The 24,644-nt window shown below is 43.2% G+C and overlaps 1 protein-coding gene across 1 annotated transcript in view; it reads right to left on the reverse strand.

Moving 5' to 3' along the window:
* The window catches only part of LOC135916434 (uncharacterized), a 37,642-nt gene extending 15,635 nt beyond the window's left edge, over positions 1-22,007 (reverse strand). The window contains exons 1-8 of the mRNA XM_065449786.2: positions 21,792-22,007; positions 19,014-19,226; positions 14,075-14,308; positions 9,749-9,897; positions 6,804-6,932; positions 6,552-6,654; positions 4,906-5,078; positions 902-1,009 (exon numbers count right to left, since the gene is read on the reverse strand). Of these exons, the coding sequence (XP_065305858.1) occupies positions 902-1,009; positions 4,906-5,078; positions 6,552-6,654; positions 6,804-6,932; positions 9,749-9,897; positions 14,075-14,308; positions 19,014-19,226; positions 21,792-21,873 (1,191 nt within the window). The 5' untranslated portion in view covers positions 21,874-22,007. The remainder of the gene's footprint in view (positions 1-901; positions 1,010-4,905; positions 5,079-6,551; positions 6,655-6,803; positions 6,933-9,748; positions 9,898-14,074; positions 14,309-19,013; positions 19,227-21,791) is intronic.
* Positions 22,008-24,644: the final 2,637 nt, after the last annotated feature.

Here is a 24,644-nt window from a genome sequence, read left to right on the forward strand (position 1 = left end):
GATGCAAAACTTTCAGCCACCAATGGTCCACTTTGAAGTTGTGGGCATGGACTAAGTGGGTCCTTTTCCAGAAACTAGATCTGGCAAAAAGTACGTGTTAGTTGTCAGGGGCCATTTTGCTCAATGGGTCGAGGCCGAAGCAGTTCGTGACGCTTTATGCACGCCATGCCGTGGAATTCTTGCACCGTCATCTCGCGTCTCGACATGATAGAGCCAAGCGTTTGATGTCTCAAGAGTTCGAAGCTGCTGTTAGCTCCTCAGAGATACTGCACGTAACCACATCCGTGAATCACCTACAATTTAAGAGTGTGTGTAGCGGGCCAATCGCACCCTGAGCGACAACATTACCTTGCACATGAACTCATCCCACATCAACTGGGATCGTTTTTTTTTTTGTTTGTTTGACGCACTATTTGTTGTCAACACGGCCAAGCGCGATACCACGCAAGCGACGTGGTTCTCTTATGTACTTGGGTGCACACCTTCAATTTCCATTGTACTTTGTACAATGCAGGCGACCTTGTCCAATTTCGACGTACTGTTCGCCTGCCAGGGAGTTTTACAATGTTACTACCACGATTTCGGGGTATACTTCCCATGTCGTCTCTCGTATGGGCCCCGTCACGTATCGTCCCTGAGCAGGTGTCACACATGAAGCAGTACGTACACTGAACTATTTCAGTGCACAAGCAGCCTGGCGTACCACTGCACTACACTTAGGCCCGTCGAAACTCACCCGCGCTTCGTGGCTTAAACGGCGTGCGATCGGGTGACCGTTCTCGAGCACCATGGAAAAGAGGAACTGGTGCCCTTTGTGTTTCATGCTGGCTATTTATTAGGGGTTTCTGCTCGTTTCTTCTATTGCTTCGTAGTCAATTCCTAGTCAAGTAGAGCAACTTACGGGCACCACGAAACACCACTCCCACAGCGTGGAGATGCCGTCCGAGTCGGGAGGCCAGTCCGTGCGCAGTACTTCCCACATATGACACGGGATTCCTCGCTTCACCGTCTGAAACAAGATCAATGGGTTTTTAGGGGCAAGCAATCATAACATCCTTGTCCTGGCAGAACAAAGCTCCTAAAACAACAGTTAACTGGCGGATATAAATACTTTAAGCGCTTCTTTTTTTCCCCTCGAATTAATCACTGCAGACAGATGGAACAGCAAGACGTAGAGAAGAAATATAGTATATGGCGGCTGATCTGAAGGTTTGAACCACCGTAAAGGTTCCAGCTAGTCGCTTTATGGCGTCGCAGCACCAGAAGGCAACATAGAGAACCGAAAACAGCAAACACAAGCTCTAACTCCAAACTGTCTAATCTTGTGTGTGTGAAAGGAACTAGAACGGTGTACCGTACCCGCACATGACCAACAAGGAATAAATGCATAGCAAAAGCCGCATCAAGCTGACAGCAAGAAAATTAAGAACAGTATAAAAGCCAAATCGCAGCGAACTATTTCTATGAGCTCACGCGTTTCAAGTACTTTCTCTCAATCTTACTTGTACACTGTAGTCCTTTAATAACTGTAGGTTGTTTTACCGGGGAAGTATGCTCGTTAGGGATAAGTCTTCAGCGCGTCCTGACCACGCATCATGATCTATGCATGATATATCTCTATAGACGTCGAGATAGAACATGCTCTATCACGGCGCCGAACTCTGACGCTCGCGTTACCCCATTGACCAATTATACATGGTGATCAATGCGCACCGAAATTTATGGCACGTATTACATTTCCAGCCACTCATGCCCGCAACCCAGCGCTCGCTGTGAGGTTGCTTCCACTGTTTTTTATTCTATTTTTGCCATTTAGACGGTTATTTTGCTGGTTTCCCGTCATTTATGCTTCACAGTATCTCAATCAGCTATAATAGCAGCAGCGCAACACGTACAAGTACAAGAAACGTGGCGGGTATCTCGAGCATAGCAGTACGTAGCGTTCTTCAGGTGTTAGTTCTCTGGTTGTCTTAGAAGTAAAAAAAATCATGCAGGACCTCCTCTGGTACTTGTCTAAGTATGCATAAGCATTGTGCCACTTGCCCATCTCCGCGCAGCCCGGTATCATCATCAATGTTATGGAACTTGATCCGACCAGTATAAACCCTTATAAACCCTCATTGGTCGTTCGCTTATCATGCTCGATAGCGAACCTGATGACGCTGGTTTAATTGAGATAGATTTTATTCTGTTACTCGAACCCATGGTCATATTGGTGTTCATTAAGGTGAATTAGCGTTCATTTAGCGAAGCCTTTGTTAAACCACCACTACAATTGCTGAAGGGGATATGTAATGCTTTATTGTTGGTTCGGATGCTTGTTTTGAGCTTGTTCTTTATTGAAACGTACGCTTTACTCTGTGCTGCATGGGTGATTTCAATGATTGTATGTACTCTTCACTTCACTTTGCTGAGCGCTTGTAGCCTCTGCATTACGTGGGGATGAGCAACTGATTAAGGGCGTATGTGTCCTTCATTGTCTTACGTGCCGAACAAATTTATAGTTGGCTAGGAATAGAAGCGCTTATGCATTTAAAACTCTGACGCTGCATTGGAGCGCATACTTCCTGGTACACTTTGCGCCAATATGGACAATAACGCTCCCTCGGTCTTTTTGGTTCTCATGTTGATGCAAATGATGTTTTATTTTTTATTTCAGCACTGGGTCAAAGAAATACACTGTTTCCTCTCCCATTCACGTATCTCGTACATGTGAACTTCTATTTACCCATTAAACGGCCTAATAATTTTGATGCTTCGGATAATTTTTAAAAATTTCTTTTAATAGATAGCATAATTCCATTCCTTGAGTTGGAAAATTCAAAGAAGCAGACATTATTTGCACGAGGAATCGAAACACATAATCAACTAATTGACTAAAGTTCACTGCGCAACTTTCTCACTAATTAATTTACTCCACATATTGCAAGTTACAAATTGTAGTGAGTTAGTTAGCGAGGCATATCTACCAGAAAAAAATTTTGAAGATGGCACGGGTTTCGATATATGGGGCATCAAAGTCGCAGTAAAAATTCACTGTCGTCTGAGTCACTTTTAAAACAATTGGATTAATTGATTAATTGAGGTGTTCGTTTTAGCGAATTTCGGTTAATTAGGCGAATATGTGTTTCGATTTTTGTGCAAGTAATGTCTACATCTTCAAATAATCCACCTCAAGGAACCGAATTGTGCTATCTGCCATAAATAATTTTTTTTTAATTCTCTAAAACTTAAAAATTATCACCTGGCATATCGCACAGACAGATCGAAGAATGTACAGTGTTTGACCTAACTGCGACCCACCCACCCACCCACCCAAGGTAATGTGATGCACTGGAGATAAACATTTCCGGCACATTGTCGCAGTCGTGTTGAGCTACCAGAAAGAGTTTTTGCAGTGTGCTTAGTTTGCTAATTAGTGTTAAAGGACACGAAAGAGAAAAATTATAGACCCTAACAAGCAATTCGCCGAACCTATGCACACCAGCCGCTCAACAGCAACAATTCATAGATATCGGAGTAGCACAGCCTCTACCAAATGCTTCTTGTACAAGGTATAGACAAACCGACAGCGATGTGTGCTCTAGTGAGGGTGCTGATGAAGACAGAGAACACCTGCTATTACGCTGCAAAAATTATGATACTCATCGTGACAGCCTTTTTGCGAAGATAGGTGCTCTGGATAGGAGGCCATTAAGGACAGATAAAATCCCGGATGCACGGCCATCAGAACCCTCGCAGCCTAGGGCAGCAAGTGCATTACATTAGGATATAGAATCTTGAAGAGTCGGGAATATCTAAAAGGTTTCAATTTTATTACTGTAACCATAATCGTGGAGCTACATTTCGTGTTTCGCGTATTCGCCCACATTACGGTGTCCCTGTGGTTCTTGGGTGTGTGTTTGTGCGCGCCGTGCTTACGTCAACCTGAACACCCGAGCCCTTGAAGACTGATCAGAAACAATTGTTTTCGTTGTGTTAAGTTTGCCCATTGTGTTTCCACGTCCCCGGCATGCTGGAACCTCGCGAGTGCACGTGCTCTCGCTTACCCGTGCTGCATAATGTGACAAACATTACATAGGCTCGCATTTATTTACAGTGCTTCTTACTTATTTTAAGCGTACCGGGACCTTTCTTAGCCAGTTCCCAATCATCTCACCGCAATCATCTGAAAGGACTAGCTGGCGTTGACACAGAAGAAGTGTACAAAGAACTTCCCCTGACATCTTACGGTATCCACTTCCTTTCTTAATAAAGAACAATCAGTGATAAACTATACTATTGGTTTATGTTATTAGGTCTTAATTCATCACGGAGAACAGCGCGATTGACAGACATGCCGAGCCACCTCGCTCGACAAGGCCTGTCTTTCTAGAAGTGACTGTTCTAGCGCGTTGTGTGGGTTCGAACGTACTGTCCCTTTCCTGAGTGGATTTCGCATCTGGACGCTTGTCTTTGTTTGCCCGTTTTTTGAACTTTCCTTGGGCTGTGTAGCAGGCGTGCGCTTGTTTTTCCTGTCTGCGTAATGCAATGCAATTACTGTTCGTATGACAATACTGATAGGTCCATGCAAATAAGAAGAAAGAAAGTGCGGCTGCGGACTAATGGCTACAGCATCGAACTGCTACGCTAGGGGCTGATGTTCGAGTCTCGATGCTAGACGAGCTTAACCTTTTTTTTAAGTGTATGCAAATCTACTCGGCGAGATCCACACTAGCGACCAACCGACCGACTCGGGAGAAACAATAGAATGATAAAAGCTTCGCCTAAAATAAATACGAAAAAAAACGACTACACAATGCCTTCAAGTGCCTGCGACGCACCACTCTTAGGCGCGACACTGTGAAAGAAAGCGTGATGTAGAGAACCTCTAATTCCAATATGACAAGTAAATGAGCGACTAACCTGTTTCTTGTATGTCAACTTTATGTCATTGTCGTCACCGCTGAAAAACGTTGCCGGTGTCATGTGCTTGATGTAGCTTGGATCGGCGATCATTTGCACATCGTATTCCAAGTCAAGTATGCTTTTAACATGGCAACGTGTGTTGTCCTTCTGAATTTTCTGGTAGATTGCGTCTGAAAATTAGAGGAAGAGGTTATAGTGAGCAGCTATTCAAAATAACATGCTGCCACATAGAGATAAACTCGATGCCTTAAAGGACAGAAAGGAGTAAAATAAATAAACAAAGGGTGTCTTTTTCATTGTACTGCGACACGAAATATAACAATATTGCCTAATACTTTCTAACACAGTGAAAACGCTCTATCAGATAATTTTATAATTTTCCAGGCAGTCTTCCAAGTTCCATCTCAAGATATCTTTATGAAGCTTAAAATATTTATACGCCCCACAGCGAGAGTTAAAATGAAGCGGGGGCCGATTTATGAATGGTGGCATGCAGCTGCTTTTATGCCGTAACTTGTGAATCTGTTTGCCTGTGCCAATGTCGTCGAACTGTCTGGCGACGGCTGTGGCATATGAACCTTCTATTGCTGCGCTTCGAACTAGACAACCTAGCACTCATATTTTGCTGGTATTTCCATTCGAACATCAGCGTCGAGGTGAGAAGTTAGCATTTTACCGAGACGTGAGAGCTATGTTTGGAAGCTGCTACGTGGTCTCTCTTTACAAGTTCTGAAAACACGCAGAATGGCACCCTGACCAGCACCAGCCACTCTGGCTTATATATCCATTATGGATAAGTTTTGACATAGTATGGGCTCGCCTAAGGAATATTCCTACTTCTGCGCATCCATTAGGCAACTAAATAATATGGATAAGCCGGGAGCGAAAGGGGGCGAAATTCGCAATACCATCACCACATAGACACGTATTTTGCATGGAGACGGGTCAGTTTATTGAAATATCATAATACATGGCCGCAAGGCACAGTGTACACATGTTTTTGCCGGACTGGAATGTACGCTCTACAGTGTCTTCGGTAACGCATATCTAACGAAACTTCAGTTCTTATCGAATGCATTAGGACTTTATACCAGCAACGTGTCATTTCGCCGTACTGATAAAATGAACTTGTATATAAGTTTTTGACGAGGTTCTTTTCAGTAAGGCGGGGAGAGAATTTTTTAAAAATAACCGCCTTGAAGGTGTAGAGTGTCTTCAACGATGATGACGTGAGAACTTGTCGCAGAATGAATTTTCTTATTGCTGATACTAAATTTCCTTTTTGTTTTACGTAGCGGACAAAACTCAACGAAACTGCCTTTTTCTCACTTCTATGAAAAACGGAGGGTTGTTCACAAAAGAATAAATAATTCTACCGCCGATTCAAAACCATCCTTGATGTACACACACAGCCTCACTCACTACGATAAAACGCCTCCTGCAAAGCCGTACAGCATTCATGGGGCAAAAACTTCTTTTTCACTGTAATATCAGCGTAAACGAAGCGATTTAACTTGGGGAACATGCAGAGAATGAGAGAAGTAACAATGTTCTCATATTTGTAACTCGGTGTAGCATTGCAGATGCATGCCCCCGTAAATAAATGGCACGCCATACTTATGCTGCCTTTCCATGCTACCCACCTTCGTTTCCAGATACGATAAGGGCTCTCCTACGCCGGACAAAGGTGCCATTTATGGGCGTGTAATCTATTCGGTACAACTTGCGGTCTAGATCGACCCAAACCTGTAAAGAAGATATTTAGAGAGAGATGATAAAAAAAAAGATGTTGCAGGAGGAACTGTCAGAAAAGGAACCCAAAACGTGAGATTGCGTTCCTATGATCAAACAACGAAGTATGCAGCAGAGAACTCATGAATGAAATTGTTACGTACGTCACTATAGAGTGTGGCATTGTTTCGGGATGAGGTCATCTCCACGCGGTAGTTGAAAATCTTCAAATCACGAATTGGAGGCAGAGAGACGGCCTTCTTGTATCCGCCGCAGAAGACACCATCTGGAAGCTACGCAGTACCGGAAAATGTTAGGCAAATGGTAATATATATATATATATATATATATATATATATATATATATATATATATATATATATATATATATATTACGCTGTACTACATAATGCCACAGAATTAAGGCAGAACCAATAATGGTGGGAGAAGCGTCAGTATACAGCAAGGTTTCCTCCTACGTGTTCGTCATTAATCTGTTTTATTCGTGTTTCTCGAATTATACCTAGAATTGCTGCACCAAGCAGTGAACCCGCAGAGCGCCAAGGCGGTGCTGTTTTTTTTAAAGCGAATAGTTTGGCTCACGCCTGTCTTCGTGGCCGGCGGTGGTTGGACCTTCTTCGCAGCACGAAAAATTGGAGGACGCATAAGCTTCGCCTTTGAGAGTGGAACGCGATAGATTTCAAAGGTCCCCGACTGCTTGTCACGCTTCCCGGCAACTGCAGCTTTCTTGCGCTTGCGCGGAGCCGATCGCGATGGTGGCGTTGCAAGGAACCGAGCGGGCAGCACCGCTCGGAAAAAGAGTTTGTGTTTGAGTTTTCGCGTAACAAAATTAAGTTTTTTTGGTAAATTCAAATTAAAGTTCCACGCTATCGTGTCGGTAGGTTGTCTTTAGGTCGTACTTTCCGTTTTTTCTGGCGTATTGAACTTTCAGGAACTCAATTAGTTCAGTGACGTATCTGCGCGACGCGGAGGGCCTGCGCGGTTGTGGTTTGGACTGATTTTTCGCCAAGCGACGTCCGACGCCGACATCAAATTTTTTACGACGAGGGGTTTTGATTTCTTTTTTCTTTTTCTTCCAGGTAAGAAGACGAGCGTGTGCGCACGCGCACTTGCTGTCTCCGATAAGCAGGGAGGCTCCGTTAACCGCGACAGGGGAGGTGTCCATGCATAGCAGAAGCGACATGCGCTTCCAGTTAACTTTGCACACATGCGCCACTCGTGCTGAGCTCGTCGCTTCGCGCCGTTATCAGGCACTGACCGGCCGGCCAGTCGATGCTGGCGCGGTATGCTGCGGATGTAAATTCTAGAGCTCTACGCAGATGTGTAAGTTGGCTTTCCCGCAGTGCGCTTTCGGCGCTCACGCACGAATCAGTGAGCCGTAGAAACCTTCGCTTTAATAAAGGCTACGCAACTTAACGAAATGTGTCTTCATTCAACTTCAACGTTCAGAAAGTACAATCCTAAACAAGCAATCAAATCGCATATACATAGCAACGGGTCGCTCAGCATTTCTTAGGTTCGTTGTGTGGTCGTTGGCTTTGTACTTTGACTTTGATACCGCTTGCATTGGGGGAAAGCTTCGCGTTCAACCATCTTTCTTAAGAAACGGGCTTTAATTTTTTGTTTCTCATCTCACACAGTGCACCACTGAGGTGCGACACCTGCAGCACCGGTGGCAGCGCTCCGAATCTACGTCAGCGAAAGGAGCCTCGACACAGACCGCTTCTTGCCGTTTGCTAGCGTACGCCAGCTTTGCGAGACGCCTAACAGCTGTCATGGCGCTGTTTCTGCTGATCAACAGAAGTTGCCTCGAGAGCTGTGTTGCGTGAGAATTAATTAATTAATTTATTTATTTATTTATGTCAATATACTGAAGTCATTAAGGGCTATCGCAAGAGTGGGGAAATACAATACATGTAAAAACAAGAAGAGCACTGAACATCAATGATTAGTAATACACAATAGGAATCCATCAAGTGATAAAGATCTTGCGTAACCAAGCAGAGCATTCTATAATTCTATAGAACGGACAAAGGAATCTGTACTTAAACGCATTGATTGATATGGATGGTGGTCTGCTCCGGGCCACCGTCAGTTGCACTTCGTTCCTCGAAGATTCAATACTCGTGTGTGGAGTGAGCGCCTGGACAACACCTTACAATTTGATGATCGTGTGTAAATCAGGGGCCCGGTAGCTCATAGAGGGATGACCTAATGTTAACGCAGTTCTCTCGCATTTACCGCTTAATTGCCACTGAACTTTTTTCCCGGTATACCTTAACTCTACGTGATTATTTGGTGGGCTATAATGATGTATTGTCATATTTCTTTCTTTTTATTGCAGATTTATTAAATTGTGCTTCCTACTTTCTTTGCCCTAAATGGTAGTATGCAGTTATAAAGTACGGAAATATTAATATTTATTTCACACTGCACGAAAGCCACCTCAAGGTCATAATAGGAGAGAGCACCTGGGGATTTAAGTTTGCTGTTGGGCAGTGAACGAACTTGTTCTTCAGTGCTTTGCAAGTCCAATTTTTCTAAAACGTACGTTTAGCGATAGCTTCAACCTAAAGCTAATAAAGTACTTTGAAAACCTAATTTTGTAATTTTGCTGTGCCCCAGTTGTGGATGGATGGATGGATGAAAAACTTTATTCTCTTAAAGAACTCTCGCCCTATGCAGAGTGTCCCCGCTAATGTTAGTCAAGCTGTTGAACGAAAACAAAAAGATTTAGGAAACATGGCACAAGATACAATTTTAAAACCTACGCTATTTGGCCCTCAGACCTCTGACGATCCAACGCCGTAGGTATTATAATTGTAACTTGCATCTTGGTTTCTAAAGCATTTTATTTGCCGTTAAACATCTTGGCTAACGTTAGCTGGGGCACACATGCAGTAAGCGTCTTGTATACCACACTCTTGTGAACTAGCATATTGTCAGCACTGTTCGTCTTGCTATCTAATGAAACAAGTAGCCTAATTTCGTATTCTCATTCGCAGTAAAAGGCATTGATACTGAGGTTCTACGCGATTTCACACAAAACGTAATGACGCGCATAGGCAACATCGTGCAAAATACGTACCTGCAGAAGGTCGTTGTGAATGCTGTCACCCAGAGCGGCGAAGTTGAATACGTTAATTTCAGTCTGGTCTTCGTCTTGACTATTAGCATACCGTATGCGAACAGACACAGGTGCCTGTATAGTGTCGGTAGTTGAACCCCATGATATTGCTAAATGAACATGAACAACGAAAAACAAAAAAGAAATCGGATTACTTCAGTGATTTCTTCAGGCCCCGAACTCACTCACTGCGACAGCAAACATTCTTCCACCTTGATTTTGCTTGCTCTCTTGTTGCTGAATCAAGGTGGGAGAATGTTTGCTGTCGCAGTGAGTGAGTTCGGGACCTTGATTTTGCTTGCTCTCTTGTTGCTCTTCGGCGCTGTAGTTATACCAGCAATGAGAATAACCAAGCGGTTCAAGACTTCCCATGTCACTACGTCTACAGCTGCAGAGCTCGCGGCTCTCCGCGACGCGCTTCAAGTGATAAATACTGAAAGTCCTAGAAAATGGGCAGTCTTCTGCGATTCCAGGCCGGCCTTGCAATGTGTGCATTCATTTCTCCGACATGGAACTCACGATCAGCTCACGTGCGAAATCGCGGAACTTGTCCATCACTTAGGAGAAAAAGGCCATGATATCTCTTTTCAGTGGATACCAGGTCATTGCGGTATCATTGGTAATGAAGACGCCGATAAAGCAGCTCGGACGTCAAACCAAGAAGACCGCTGCGTCCCCATTCCGCTCTCAAGGACCGACGCCGCGAGACAACTTGGCATTCTGGCACGCACGATCTCCTTAGCAGAGTGGAATAATGTACATACAAGACGCACAAGACTGCACCGACTAAACCCATCACTTAAACTCAGACCTCCAGCCGGTGTTCACCGGCGTGAAGCGTCTCTTCTGTGTCGGTTATGGCTTGGAGTGGCCTTCACGAATGCCTACTCAGCACTAATTGGAATGGCTGATAGTCCTGCATGTGATGTTTGCGCATGCGAGGAGAACATTGACCACATATTGTGCCATTGTCCTCAATTTCAAGCCCAAAGACAGTATTTGTCCGACACATTGAGTAAACTAGACGATCGTCCTCTAAGTGAACAGACAATATTAGAGCACCGTCCCGACCGATCATCGGCTCAGAAGGCAGTGAAGGCACTTTTGTGTTTTCTCAGAACTTCTGGTTTGCTCGAGCGACTTTAACTGAAGTGCTGTCCGTACGCGTACCTACACCTTCTCTCTCCCTTCTTTCTCTTCCCCTTCTCCCTTCCCCCAGTGTAGGGTAGCCAACCAGACTATTGACTGGTTAACATCCCTGCCTTCCTGTATTCTTCTCTCTCTCTCTCTCTTGTTGCTCTTGCTCTCTTGCTCTCATGTGACAATACGAAGGTTGCGCTCCGCGATAACGACACAATACCACTACACTACTTAACTTACCCGTGCGCGGTAACAATCGAATACAATTCGCACATGTGCGGCGACAGCCATTTTGGTTCACTTATTTCCGCGAGTTCTTGCTGCTTTGCGTGTCTAAAATGGCCGTCTCCTCCATACAGAGGTTTCTTGGTGTCACCGTTTTTATCAGCGAACCTGAAAGTCTTCGCGAACTTTATGAAGAATACTGATATCAGTGCTTGGCCCATGATAAAATTTTAGCTCGCAACCACTACCTTTGATTTTCCGTTTAGCCTAGCTTTCACATTCACAGAGGAAGGGCATCAAACTTTTATGCGGACTCCATCTGGCTCGACTCTCTTTCAGAGGTGAATAGCCAGGGTATTATGATTTTGGGGGTGAAGCTGAACTGTTTGTAATTGTTGCGTTGTCATCGACTATAGCGTGATAGAATATTAGCAACTGCGCACTGTATGCTCGACACATGATAACAGAAATTAATGTTTGAGCCCAGGCGTTTCCGCAGCAAACGAATTGTCACATATATGCTAACCCCCATATTCATAGATGGATATTAACTTGAATTCCATGCTCTGCTTGATCTAAATGACGCCTGGCGTGAACGCGCCCTAGACGTTCATTGCGATTTCACCGGCGCGTTCACGAAAGGCGTCATCTAATTCAAGTCAAGCATGGGATTCAAGTTAAGATGCAACCCTGAATAAGGGAGTACGAGTAGCAGTTTTGCGGCACTGCCGATGTAGTCGCGGATGAGGGCATTGCTTACACACGCTATCTTAAAACTATGCGTGCTCAGAGTTGTTCTGCAGTTCTCGCCTGCATACGCGACTAGAATTATGATCAACCATAATAGAAATACATTGCGACCAAGTTCTTTTGGCTTCCTCCATATCATTTAGGCAAACTTTTTCAAACTGAAGGTGAATACAGCCCCGTAGATATGCATGCATTAAATATAGGGTGCATGTATACATGAAAAAAATATATATAGAGAGAAACCTCATGCGGGAGTTCTTACTGAGAGAACTGGGATGCCCTGCCTCGGCTCTCTTTCAGAGGCGGATAGCCAGGACAGTATGGTTTTGGGGGTGAACATCAAATTTTGGGTGACCAACCTAATAACTCAGAAGATAAGTTCAAGTGGACTCTCAATGGAGCGGTTCGTGCGTGATGCGCGCGAAGGCGCGGGTCTTCACGTATAATATATATATTTACTACATATGGCATACTACAATTGTATGTGCAATCATCAAAATGATATATTTCCTAAGGCATTAGTACACACGCTCTCGTAAATGTAAATATGCTTTTAAAAAGTATTTTCTTAATATTCTTTAGCGCAGTGATCCTCCAATTTAAATTATCACATCTATGAAAACTAAGGTTAAGCTTGTCGCTGGAAACAATATGTGAGAAAAAGTCCTTGTTATAAGCATACAGCGACTCGGTACTCTTTGCAGTACGTTGCAGGCGGCAAGGAGGAGCCATTTTGCATTGAAAGTTAGGATGTACCATTCATAATTTATTTATCAGCTCTAACAGTGATGCGTGTGTTCACACATTTCTGTACATCTAGCTACAGCGCCTAGTCCACACTTGTGCGGATTTTCACCGTACTCGTGAACGTTATTACACCCGTTATTGCTCGTCTGCTTGCACAGAACGAAAAATTTAACTCCACTTTGACGGATACCTGTGAAACTGTTGGGATTTCAGAGATTCACAATGCACTTGCCCGGAATTACAACATTAGTAACACAGAACGACAATGTGAAAACGCACGCAAGCATTGGACACGTACAGAGGAAAATAAGGAGGGAGCAGTCTGGCAACTGCCACCGAGAGTGGCACAATGCCTTCCTACTCTTTAGGAAGGAGTGAACAGAGAAAAGAATTCCGGCAGAACTCGTCTCAGGATTAACGTCGACGTTAATGCGATTAGCATTGAATTAATATGGCGACACACCGTATTGCCAACGCAATTAAAGACAGGTCATGTATGAAGCGTGCACGCCGGCGGGCTCCTCTTTCGGGCTTCCCTCGGGACACGCTGCGCCACCTAGCGTCGCGGCCACGAAGTACACGCGTGGCGCGCGTGTGAATATATATTAGGACAAGGCTGTTACCGGGAAGTGTGTGAATTATCGTAAGCATGCTAATCGCATTAAGAGAAGCTGAAGACAAGGTTCTGCCATATTTAGGTCTATTTTGCGGAGTTTCCGTGCCGTCAGATTGACTATATGTACACAACTTGTACTGAGACGTAGTTCATCTCCTTTTACGTACTTTCAAGACAGCTTAAGTGTTACCACACAAGACTGGGTAAAGAGTTTCACAAAGAAAAGTAATATTCAACATATAGCAACGATAATTCGTGGAAAGTTATATACCTAACAAATGATTGTGCGACAAAAAAAAAGAACAAAGCAGGAACGTTAATACCTTATGCCAATGTCTGCTTAGGTTCAGTGATTCTATAATGCATGAACATGGTGAAATCCCTAACGAAGACGGTGGAGGGGAGCAGATGGTTTCATTTTTCGCTAGCCTTGGGAATAAAAGATTCAGGGTACTTGTGCGGTTCTACGGGATGGGGTACTAGCATTGTGACTGTGATCAGCGCACGACGGTATGTAATTAAGAGAAAAAAAATGTGTATTTTAGAGGTTCTCATTTCAATATCAAATTCTACTAAATGTATATTAACGGGGAAGCACGGCGTCGCAAATCAATGGCGGAAAGATTTAGCGTTTCCTTCATTATTGCAAGACTAGTACTTGACGGGGGAAACGAAGGCTCTCGAAGATGCAGTAAATAATGGGCCAAGCATCTGATTTCACAGACGCGGGTTTCTAGCACGCCCCTCTTCCTAAAGGTATAGCGAGATTGCAACGGGAAGATAACCTGAACTTCACATTGACATCTTACAGTTTACTGCCATGGCGATGATGAGAGGCTTCCCGGCGTGTTCGGTGTTTATGACCCACACGTCACAGGACATGTTTCGTGCGGGATAGTGGGCTTGATCGGGTGTCGTTTTCCACAGTATAGACGATAGTAGATCCTTGAGGTAGAAGTAGTGCCATCCGTCTTGTGTCACCAGAGGACCGAAGATGTCGCCCTTCGGCTTCATCCCGATTAAGTTACACGTTGCATTGTGCGCTACAAGAAAGTCATGGCAGATGACAATCAATCAATCAATCAATCAATCAATCAATCAATCAATCAATCAATCAATCAATCAATCAACCAATCAATCAATCAATCAATCAATCAATCAATCAATCAATAAATCAATCAATCAAACAATCAATCAATCAATCAATCAATCAATCAATCAATCAATCAATTGGCTATTTAACGTGACCAGGAACAACCCTAAGGTTTGAGCGCTGGCGTACGGTAAAAAAAAATTTAAAAATACAAACACAGTAAAAAAACATGAAATAGAAAACAACAATTATGAAAAGGAACCGTCTACAATCAGCAAAAGCCAAGGTGAATTCATAGGAGACCGATGGATGAAAACACGAACTATGCGTGAAAATCAAGAAAAATAAGGTAATCAATCCAGCCTTTAGATTATGTGGCCCGAAAAAAAAAAAATCGTGAGGTTCTAAAACTGGCCCACAGGAAATCTACGGATACCCTTGCGCCAATAAACTCCAATCGTCATCAATCTAAAGATAAGATAGTGTATAGCTTAAAAAAGGATATAAAGGTAAAAGAAAAGGATGCATGTACTGAAAATCTATTTGGGCATAATACTGGCACACAGCCAAGAACACGAAAAATTGCTAAAACAAGCTCCTATCTATTGGCAAAGGCAAACCGAAAATGAACAGAAATTTAGTGAGAAAGTACAATGAAAGACGACAAGAACAGGAAACTACCGCTGTAAGTGAATAAAGGGGAAACGATTAATTTTAAATACATGTAAATGCAATGCACTGATGACATTAAATGTACGAGAAGAAAAAGAAAAACAAAAATGCCTCTTTAACATCACACATATCGCCAGGCAAACTGAAGTACTAAATCACACGTCGAAAGCGAGCACGTACGTATACGGAGAAAAACTGGCACACGACCGTAAGAAGTTGTGAACAGAACGACGAAAGCGGGTGATGAAAAAAAAAAAATCAAAGATCAGCGAGATAGGTATTGTACAGATTTTGAATTCTATACACAGCAGAATGTTTTCTGTGGCAAGCACGAACGAAGAATGGTCGGTGCTCCTTTGTGACCTTTTGTGGAATTCGAAGTAAGTAGCTCAGCGCAGTTCAGATCTCCGTGAAGGAGCTTGTACAAAAATGGAAGGTCTGCGCGAGCGACCCATAGAAGTGCAAGACTTGCAGGATTGACCAATGCCAGCACAAGAACGATTGAATTGAAGAAATTGTTACGCACTTTTCCTGCACTCTTTCTAGTTTATCGCTGTGGAATTTGGAAGAGCCATTACACACCACCGATGCGTATTTGGGGTGGGGGAAACATATAGACATAGAGCTTCATACGGCATTAGGAAAGTAGTGTGAGATATCAATTGGCGTGAGGGGCGGCATACTAGAGAACGCAGACCCCGTAAAGCGAGGCGTTCAGTACGAGATGGAAAGCTTAACGAGGCATTAACCAGTACACCGAGATCACCGCCCTCAGCAACCCTACTCAGCGGAGAAGAGTCCACACAATAAGAAAACGCAAAACTTTCAATTTTGCGAGTAAATGTCATAATTTTTGTCTGAGAAGTGTAGGCTGAGACAATTATTTTTCAATCGCTCTGCAGACTACAACAGGTTAGACTGAAGAATTCGACAGTCATCAATAGTAATAATAATCATAGTAATAACGGAAGAAACATTGTTGATGAATACCAGGAACAAAAGTGGTCCTAATACGGAGCCTTTAGGGATGATGACTGTTCATTGACGATAACGTAGCAGGACCTCTCCAGAAGATAGCTGCGAAGGATAGCAACAACTGAAGAATCAGCACCATGACGGGTAGGCTTTGCGAGGAGCATTGGATGGCTGACCACATTAAAAGCTTTCTTTGCTGAGGTCGCAGTACACGGCACCAACTTGCGCCATTTGAAATACCGGAGCAGAGGTCTGTGCCATGAGGCTCGCGAGATTGGTGACTGTTGAGCGACCACAGAGAAATACGTGTTGGTTTGCAGTTAACAAGCTCTTTACACTAGACGACACTACGGTATGAAGGGCAAGCTCAAAAATCACGAATCTGGCACTGAGGAGTGAAATGGGCCTGTTGTTCAAGACATGTTTCGGAAATAGACTTACATATAGTTGAAAACACGAGCAGTTTTCCAAGTGCGTGAAAAAGTGGAAATATTGAGACAGTTATTAAAAGAGTATAAATACCGGCGCAGATATGTTGCCATTACCTTTTAAAAGGGCCGAGAGAATGCCACTTGAATCACAATATAATGAGGGTTTCAAACGTCGGATGCATTTATGGATGAGCTTCTCATCGAACAGTACTGTATTAGGCAACTTAATTGAAGCCTGCGGCTGACAGGTACTATTGTTGATATCAAAAGCTTTATTTACACTGAAGAAAAATGAGCATCACAACAGTCAACCACCGCTGAGAATTCTACACCATTTGAGTGAAGCAGAGGAAAACACTCTCCGCGTTTACTGAAGCGATTCCAGATATATATCTAAATATCAGACAGCCATTTAGAGGTGCCCTTTTTCAGGATCGCTATACGAATCGCGATCTCGCTTGTAGCGACGTTTGCAAAGAGCTCTAAAGAGTCGAAATTGCTGTCACCACTTATTATCTTGTGAGCATTCACCTTTCCGTGCACACAGTCTTTATGCTTCAAAGCATTTATCAGTTCATACGACAACTAAGCAGGAATTTATTAACAAAACGTCGTTTCATGCACTGAAGCACACAGGTAACTGGAACACCAATGCCTTTCTCCGCAAAGTTTGGGAATTTAAATCTCGAAACTGGTGTCGTCCTGAGAATTCGTTCCAAGTGGATCCGCCTTGCGAACTCCACTGCTAGAATTTGTCAATTGCAATATGGGTCATATAATAATTAGCTAAAAAGTTAATTAGCGAGTTCTTGTTAATTAGTCGCTTTTGCATTTCACTCTTTTGTGGAGTATAGTGTGCACGGCTTCGAGTAGACCGGCTCATAAACTATAATTGAGCTATCTAGCTGCCAAAAATTGTGTGTTCGCTGAAACACTATGTATGTATGTATGTATGTATGTATGTATGTATGTATGTATGTATGTATGTATGTATGTATGTATGTATGTATGTATGTATGTATGTATGTATGTATGTATGTATGTATGTATGTATGTATGTATGTATGTATGTATGTATGTATGTATGTATGTATGTATGTATGTATGTATGTATGTATGTGTGTGTGTGTGTGTGTGTGTGTGTGTGTGTGTGTGTGTGTGTGTGTGTGTGTGTGTATGTATGTATGTATGTATGTATGTATGTATGTATGTATGTATGTATGTATGTATGTATGTATGTATGTATGTATGTATGTATGTATGTATGTATGTATGTATGTATGTATGTATGTATGTATGTATGTATGCGTCTAGTCAGAAGCGAAAATTTGCGAAAATAGTGCCTTTCTTCGGAAACTGTTGGGCCAAGAACCTCAAATTTACAAGTGTCTTACGTTTGTACATGAAATTAGGACGCAGTCATGATTTCAAGTATCATTTTCTAAATCCTGAACAACGAAGTTCCTTTTTGCGGCTCATGTAAACTATAAACTTTCACCTCAGGCTGTGCTCCCAACCCGCAAATACCCCATCAATAATAATCCATCATGAACAGAAGATCTTTGCTGGTGGCTGCCGGATGGCATCACCTTATAGCTTCAAAGAGCGTTGTTTGGAACAACAGAGTGGTATCGGCGATCCTGAAATCTCACGTACAAGGGCAGTAATTAACTCTTTTCGCTGTTCTAGTAATTCCGTGTTCTCAATATATACATCAAATTTCCTATCACTGCCTCACTTATTGGCTAATAAGCATTCAGCAAGTGCATTACAAGCTTTACATCTGCCAATCTCAGATCATTAGGTGAAGCATGCGCGTCAATGCTATCTATCCCTACAACGTATCAATGTGGCGATATCAAAGCGCTATTGTTTTCCTTCTTGATATGCATCCATGGTTGAAAAGAAGTTAATTCGTTGATGCCCCAATAATCATGTTCCTTGGTTTGCCACCCACGCTATAGCTCTCGTTGGAAATTCACTTGTTATAAGATACAAACACTCCTAACAGTCATGCACAGCCACATTCAAAAAGGCTGTTAAAGTGCCTCCTTGCAGGAGAACGTTTGATAGTGAGGTGCAGTTCTTTGCTTTCATACCTGAGTTCCCATGAGACAATGTTGCACAGGTAACCACATAATCTAAAATCTGGGCTTAAGTTTTCCTAATCAATGCTGCAATGTCTGTAGTAGCAACGTTGGTTTTAGTTGCTGCTGATCCACAGGGTCGCTTTGTAGGAGCCTTTACGTAAAATGCTTTACTAACTTCACAAATATTATTTGGTAAATGTTTCCTGTGAAAAGGGAATGACCAAGCCAATATGACCTTTTCGAGAGACAACAACGAAATTCTGTCGGTTTCGGTTGGATCTATTCTCACGATAACTGCTCTCTTCTCCTTGAAATAGGAGCACACCCGTCACATGGACGGTCGTAGAATCTGAGACATGCCAGAAAACCGAGACTATCAAATCGTCGCCAAGAAAATGCATTTTTGTCTGCGTCGAGGAAGTGAGCACGTAATATGAATTGACTCACTTAGTCGACTCTGAAAGAAATAAACCCGGTATATTCTTACCTGATGACGTATGAAGAAAGGTCTGTCTGGTCTCGATGTCTTGAAAGTAGGTGAACGTCTTGTTAGCTGAGCGAATTCTGAGCGCCGCTCTGAGATTCGAGCTGTCGTAGAGCTCCTCGAAAATCATTATTTCTTTGACGGTGGAGTCCTCACTCATCCTGATGATCTCGCCGAGCGCCCGAAACGAACCATTGTAAAACGGGGGAGATAGCCCTGCGCGAAACAGACGGATTTCGAAACACACACGCTTAATGCACACCTGCACACTAACGAGCACAACACGCACACGCACAACACAAACGCGCGCGCACGCGTGAGTGCAACTTTTTTAGGGCGTAGCCTCCACAGATTAAGGAGCATTACGTAACATATCAATATAGGTCACGCGCAAAGGAATAATGTTTTACAAGGTCACCAAACAGGTCACGCTACCCGCGGGACAGTTGAATTTCGAAGAACAATCACGAATACGTCATTGTACATTATTATATCTTAGTGAAAGAAAATAAAAGAAAAAGCTGCAGTTGCAAGCATCTTTGCCAGGTATGCAGCGGGAAAAAAAGCTGTTCCGAGGGGAAAAAAAAGGAACACGGCCGCATGGATGGATGGATGTTATGAGCGTCCCCTTTGGAACGGGGCGGTGGCTTGCGCCACCAAGCTCTTGCTACTATGCTGCCTAATATCCTACCTAGGTTAACCCATGAGAAAAAAAAACACACTATGAACTACCACGTCCAAATTTTCTGATACCGTATTGCGAACTGTGCTTTTGTACGTCTCCGTCCTTTGTCGTTTCCCTACTTTTCTTCCACCAATCCTCCAATCGCCTCTTACTGATGTCTATTGCGGACCTGTTTGCTTTACCACTGCTCCCGCTGAACCCAAGGGCTTCAAGGAGGCCAGTGGTGCCTAAATCGACCGCTGGATAGATGTCTTCACATTCTAATAAAATATGCTCCGTCGTTTCCCTAGCTTTACCGCAGCAAGCACATGCTTCTTCTTCCTTCTTATATCTCGCTTTATACGTGCGTGTTCTAAGGCATCCCGATCTCGCTTCGAAAAGTAATGAGCTTCCCTTTGAGTTATCATAAATGGTTTCTTTCCTAATTTCCTTTTTTCCCCTTAAGTAGTTACTCATGGCAGGTTTCTTTTCCATTGCCGCCACCCATGAGATTAATTCAGCCTCTCTGACTTTCCGCTTGACCTTCTTTGTGGCTGTGTTGCCCACCCCACAGGCCGCATACTTGCTGGTAAGCTTCCTAGTTCTTTTCCTCCACTGTGAATCAATGTTTTGCCTGTACAGATACCTGAACACTCTCCCAGCCCATTTACTTTCCTCCATATTCCTGAGCCGTTCTTCATACTCAATTTTACTGCGAGCTTCCCTCACTTCAAAACTAGTCCAGCCCATATCCCCTTGCACAGCTTCATTTGTAGTCTTCCCGTGAGCGCCCAATGCGAGGCGACCCACTGACCTTTGGTTCCCGTCGAGTCCTGATTGTACCCCTGATTTAAAGCAAACAACCGCATTTGCAAAAGTAAGTCCTGGAACCATTACCCCTTTCCACATACCTCGGAGGACCTCGTACCTATTGTATCCCCATCCCACGGACATCAGACATCAGCAGGCTTAGCCAAGCACATCTTGGCTAAGCCTGCCCCTCTTTTTCGTTTCCATCGCTGTCAAGATAAGTAATACCACTGATGTTCTCAACGTTGTTGTGCAATGTGACAGACTACTACGCAGCGCGGATACTGGCCAAGTGTTGGCAAACGCATTAGAGGACAGCGCCGGTTGTGTACGCCTCTGCAAGTAATCCAGCTCAAGGGCAAGCATTATGCTAAGTCCCACAGGCGATTTAAAAAAAATTCCGGAAAACTTAAAAATTATCTCCCCATATAATGACACTGTTTAGAGCAAGTGAGAAATAGTGGTCTAAGTAGTGCCCGGAAAGGCAACGCTTTATGACTCGAATCGCCTCCATCATGTACCGATTATTCTTTTTTTCAGAGCACCACCATCCTTTTACTAGAAGCCGTCATCTTTCGTACCCTATCAAAAATTATATATATATATATATATATATATATATATATATATATATATATATATATATATATATATATATATATATATATATATATATATATATATATATATATATATATAAAATTTACGTTGGAAGTTATGCTAATGGTTACCTTACTTCACTAACGCATGTTTGTAAGCTCAGTCCTTGTGGTAATTTTCCAAACAATGCTAAACGAGATCCGGTCAAATTTTTCTAGATTTACTTCTCGGAACGACACTCCTGCTTGAGCGTTGGCTCCCCCTTCGGTTGAGCTTCTTTACGCAACTACTATGGAACACTCAATTTGGTTTCGCATATGTTGTGCTAAGTCAGTAAAGCATGATATTATTGTTCAGCTTAGGTTCCGCTAAGTTAGTGTAGCATATTAACGCAGAAACATTAAACTTGCTTAGTGGAACTTACGTGGAATGAGATTGTGTATGGCTAAGCAGAGGCCCCGCATTGATCGATATCGTACAGGAGTTACAAATTACAACTCGTAACATAAATCTGCCAATAAAACACGCTTCGGCGACTGAGCAGATGTTCGATATTTCTTTTTTTGTATTATTTATGAACAACCTATAATGCCTCCAGATTTCTCTCCTGTAGCGTGAGCCACGCCTCACCGAGAGTTGCTATGGAACACCAAGCATGCAGGCCAGCGCACATTACCGATGCTCTCGCACTTGTGAAATCCACTCACCAAGTACTCGTTCGGCCCTTGTGGAGGAAAGCAAAAATAAGCCAGCCCCTAGGAGAACGGTAATAAGAAAGGTGGACGTCATCTTGACGTGTGCATATCCGTCGAGTAAACACACGGTAGCACCCGTTTTCCTCCCGACTGCACAGGGGCGTCACAGCATTTCTCTCCGCATCGCCGAGAATGTGGCACAGCTCATGTTTCCCAATAACGCCGGCACTAGAACGAAGCATCGATAAGCGTGATAAGAGTGAGCGAACGGCTATTTCATCGCAGACTTTGTTAACGGGAGCACGCAAGGGCATTGTACGCGCATCTTTATCTCCGACGGCTTTTGATTTCTTCATTGCGCGACTTGAGAAGCGTACGAAAAAAAAAGTGGACTTTGATGCGGGAAGTTCGCTTTGCGCAGGTCGTTGAAGTTGTTTGCGCTATTCTGGCTGTAAGTGTTTAGCTTCTCTTCGGGCGATTGAAAAGCATCGAATGTTTAAGGTAATGTAGCAGGAGACAAAATAAATGAAAGGCTTTAAGTTTGATTAAAGGCAGCAATGTTCTAATTTCACCTGGAACACAAAAGACTAGAACAATATGGAGCAAAGTCCGTAAACAATGAGATTACAATGCAACGTTCAAAAGCTGAACGCGACCTTTACATGCTTTCAAGTAGCGTACGTTACCACGCAAGCTATAATCACTAACGTCCAACTTAAGCGGGATGGAGAAAACAAGGGCGTTACCCGAAAAGCTCGGCATTCAGGATGACTGTGAAAGTGGCTAGAGTAAACAAGGGAGAAAGCTATCTTGTTACTTTCTCCTTCAGTCTGTGACACATGACCAGAGTGCGATACAATCGTTATAAAACACGGATCTGCCGTCTTGAATAGTAAAGCAAAGGTCACTGTTGATGGTTTCCTTGACACGTGCTGAAGATGTCACCCAAGTGTCACCTGTCAGGTAGCTTAACAAATAAACAACGTATTCTCGCAAAACCTGAACGACACAGAAGGGTTAAGTAACGTGCTTTATGTTTAGGAAACCATTCAACAAAGCAAATTACACGTGTGTGACTCTGCCATGAACGAAAGGCAAAGTGTTTGCTTTTCAATCCTAGAAAAACGATGGCCCAGCCCGTCCTGGCCCGCAGTGAGGTCATCCAGGTTTAAACAGTATATGCATTCAATGACGGCGTGCTCACTTGCGGGACAAGCAACAGCGATGTGCGGTCAGCCCCAAAACTTTACGGGACACGAGATTTGCAAATGCACAAAATTGACATATAGCCTCGTACTCAAAATTTTTGCGCGTAGTGACCTTGGAGATGTACGCAGTGATCCATTACATTGGTGGTTTCAAGTTTCAAGTTTATTAGCATAAACGTATTCCCAATACATAGACCAAATATGTTAAATTTTTAGGAGGCGGCTGAAAAGTTAATACCGCGAGACGGCCTGCAATCAGAATTGGGCAGATGAAGCCATTAGTAGCCACAGCAGCAAACTCATGTGAGAAGCATTGTGCCTCAACCTAGTAGAAATTAACGTATATAAGTGGCGGAACTCATGTTCCGAAAGATATTGTGGCCGGCTATAAATGCTTAGCGTAAAAACTAACACATCATGCTTACAACTAATTCAGACGAAAATGTAATCGAGTGCACCTATACATTACAAGTACAAAAAATTATAAATTGCGGAAGTACTCGCTCACCTTTTACATGGCTTTTGTTCAAACATTTTCCTTAATGTTTAACGCAGACGTGCGCTCAAAGAGCAAATATGTAGCCGGTTGTTGATTTAAGGGAGAGAGAGAGAGAGAGAGAGAGAGAGAGAGAGATGAACAAATGGAATGTAGGGAGGTTAACCAGGTCTGAATCCGGTTGGCTACCCTGCACTGGGGGAGTGAGAAGGAGGAGGGAAATATTAAGAGAGGAAAAGAAAGCCAGCCTTTGATATCACCGACGTAGTAACAGTTCTCTGCTCTATATTACATACGGTCACTCAGTCCGGTAAGCTGAAAAAGTCGCAGCAGAGCTTTTGAGGTCTGTTTTGAAGAATAAATTGTTCGTGCTTATTAAGCTCTATTTTCGAGATTTGACTCTTCCTAAACCCTTATTTCTAATGAAGCCAAATCCCTCCGCCCGAGATCAAGAATACAGTAAACGTACTTATCCAGGTATTACGAGAGCTTTCAAGTTAATATCCAAGAATCTAGACAGACTTATTGACGCACGTACTCAAAGTAACATGGAGATCTTGTAGATATGTAGAGAACTAATATAAAGCTCACATTAGTTCGCTAAAACTTGCATTCTGTCTAAACGTAAGGATTAGTACACGAGGTTAGTAGTTGAAGCTCCTCACGTAAAAATCAAAGATGTGGACTGCCTTCACCAGCCTTCAATTACATATGTCGCAACAGGAACTGGCGTACTTTGATAGCTTAGCAGCAAACCTTGGCAGCAAATTGCGTTCTGTGCGCGTAATGCATAATAAAACATCCTTAACGGACTACAGTTTCGTCGTCGCTCAAAACAACAGGGTACCTTGAGCGCCGGAATTCAATTACTCCCATTTTTTTGTATCCGAATAACCAGTTCGGTGACCGATAAGCTGACGCAGTGATAGCGTAGCTTAGGATATATAACTTCAAATTTTATCGCTAGTTAAACATCTCCATGGATCTTCAGAAGTACCGATGGTTGCGAGAGGCAGTGAAGATAGTAAATACATCTTTAATGGCATTGAAGAAGATGTTATCAGCAGAATGCTCGCACACACCCACCAATACAACGGATAACGCACTACTGAGGGGACGAGAGCTATCTGCTGTTACGAGAAAACGGAAGGAAGTTCGTGC

Source organism: Dermacentor albipictus, chromosome 4, assembly GCF_038994185.2.
Source record: "Dermacentor albipictus isolate Rhodes 1998 colony chromosome 4, USDA_Dalb.pri_finalv2, whole genome shotgun sequence".
NCBI lineage: Eukaryota > Metazoa > Arthropoda > Arachnida > Ixodida > Ixodidae > Dermacentor > Dermacentor albipictus.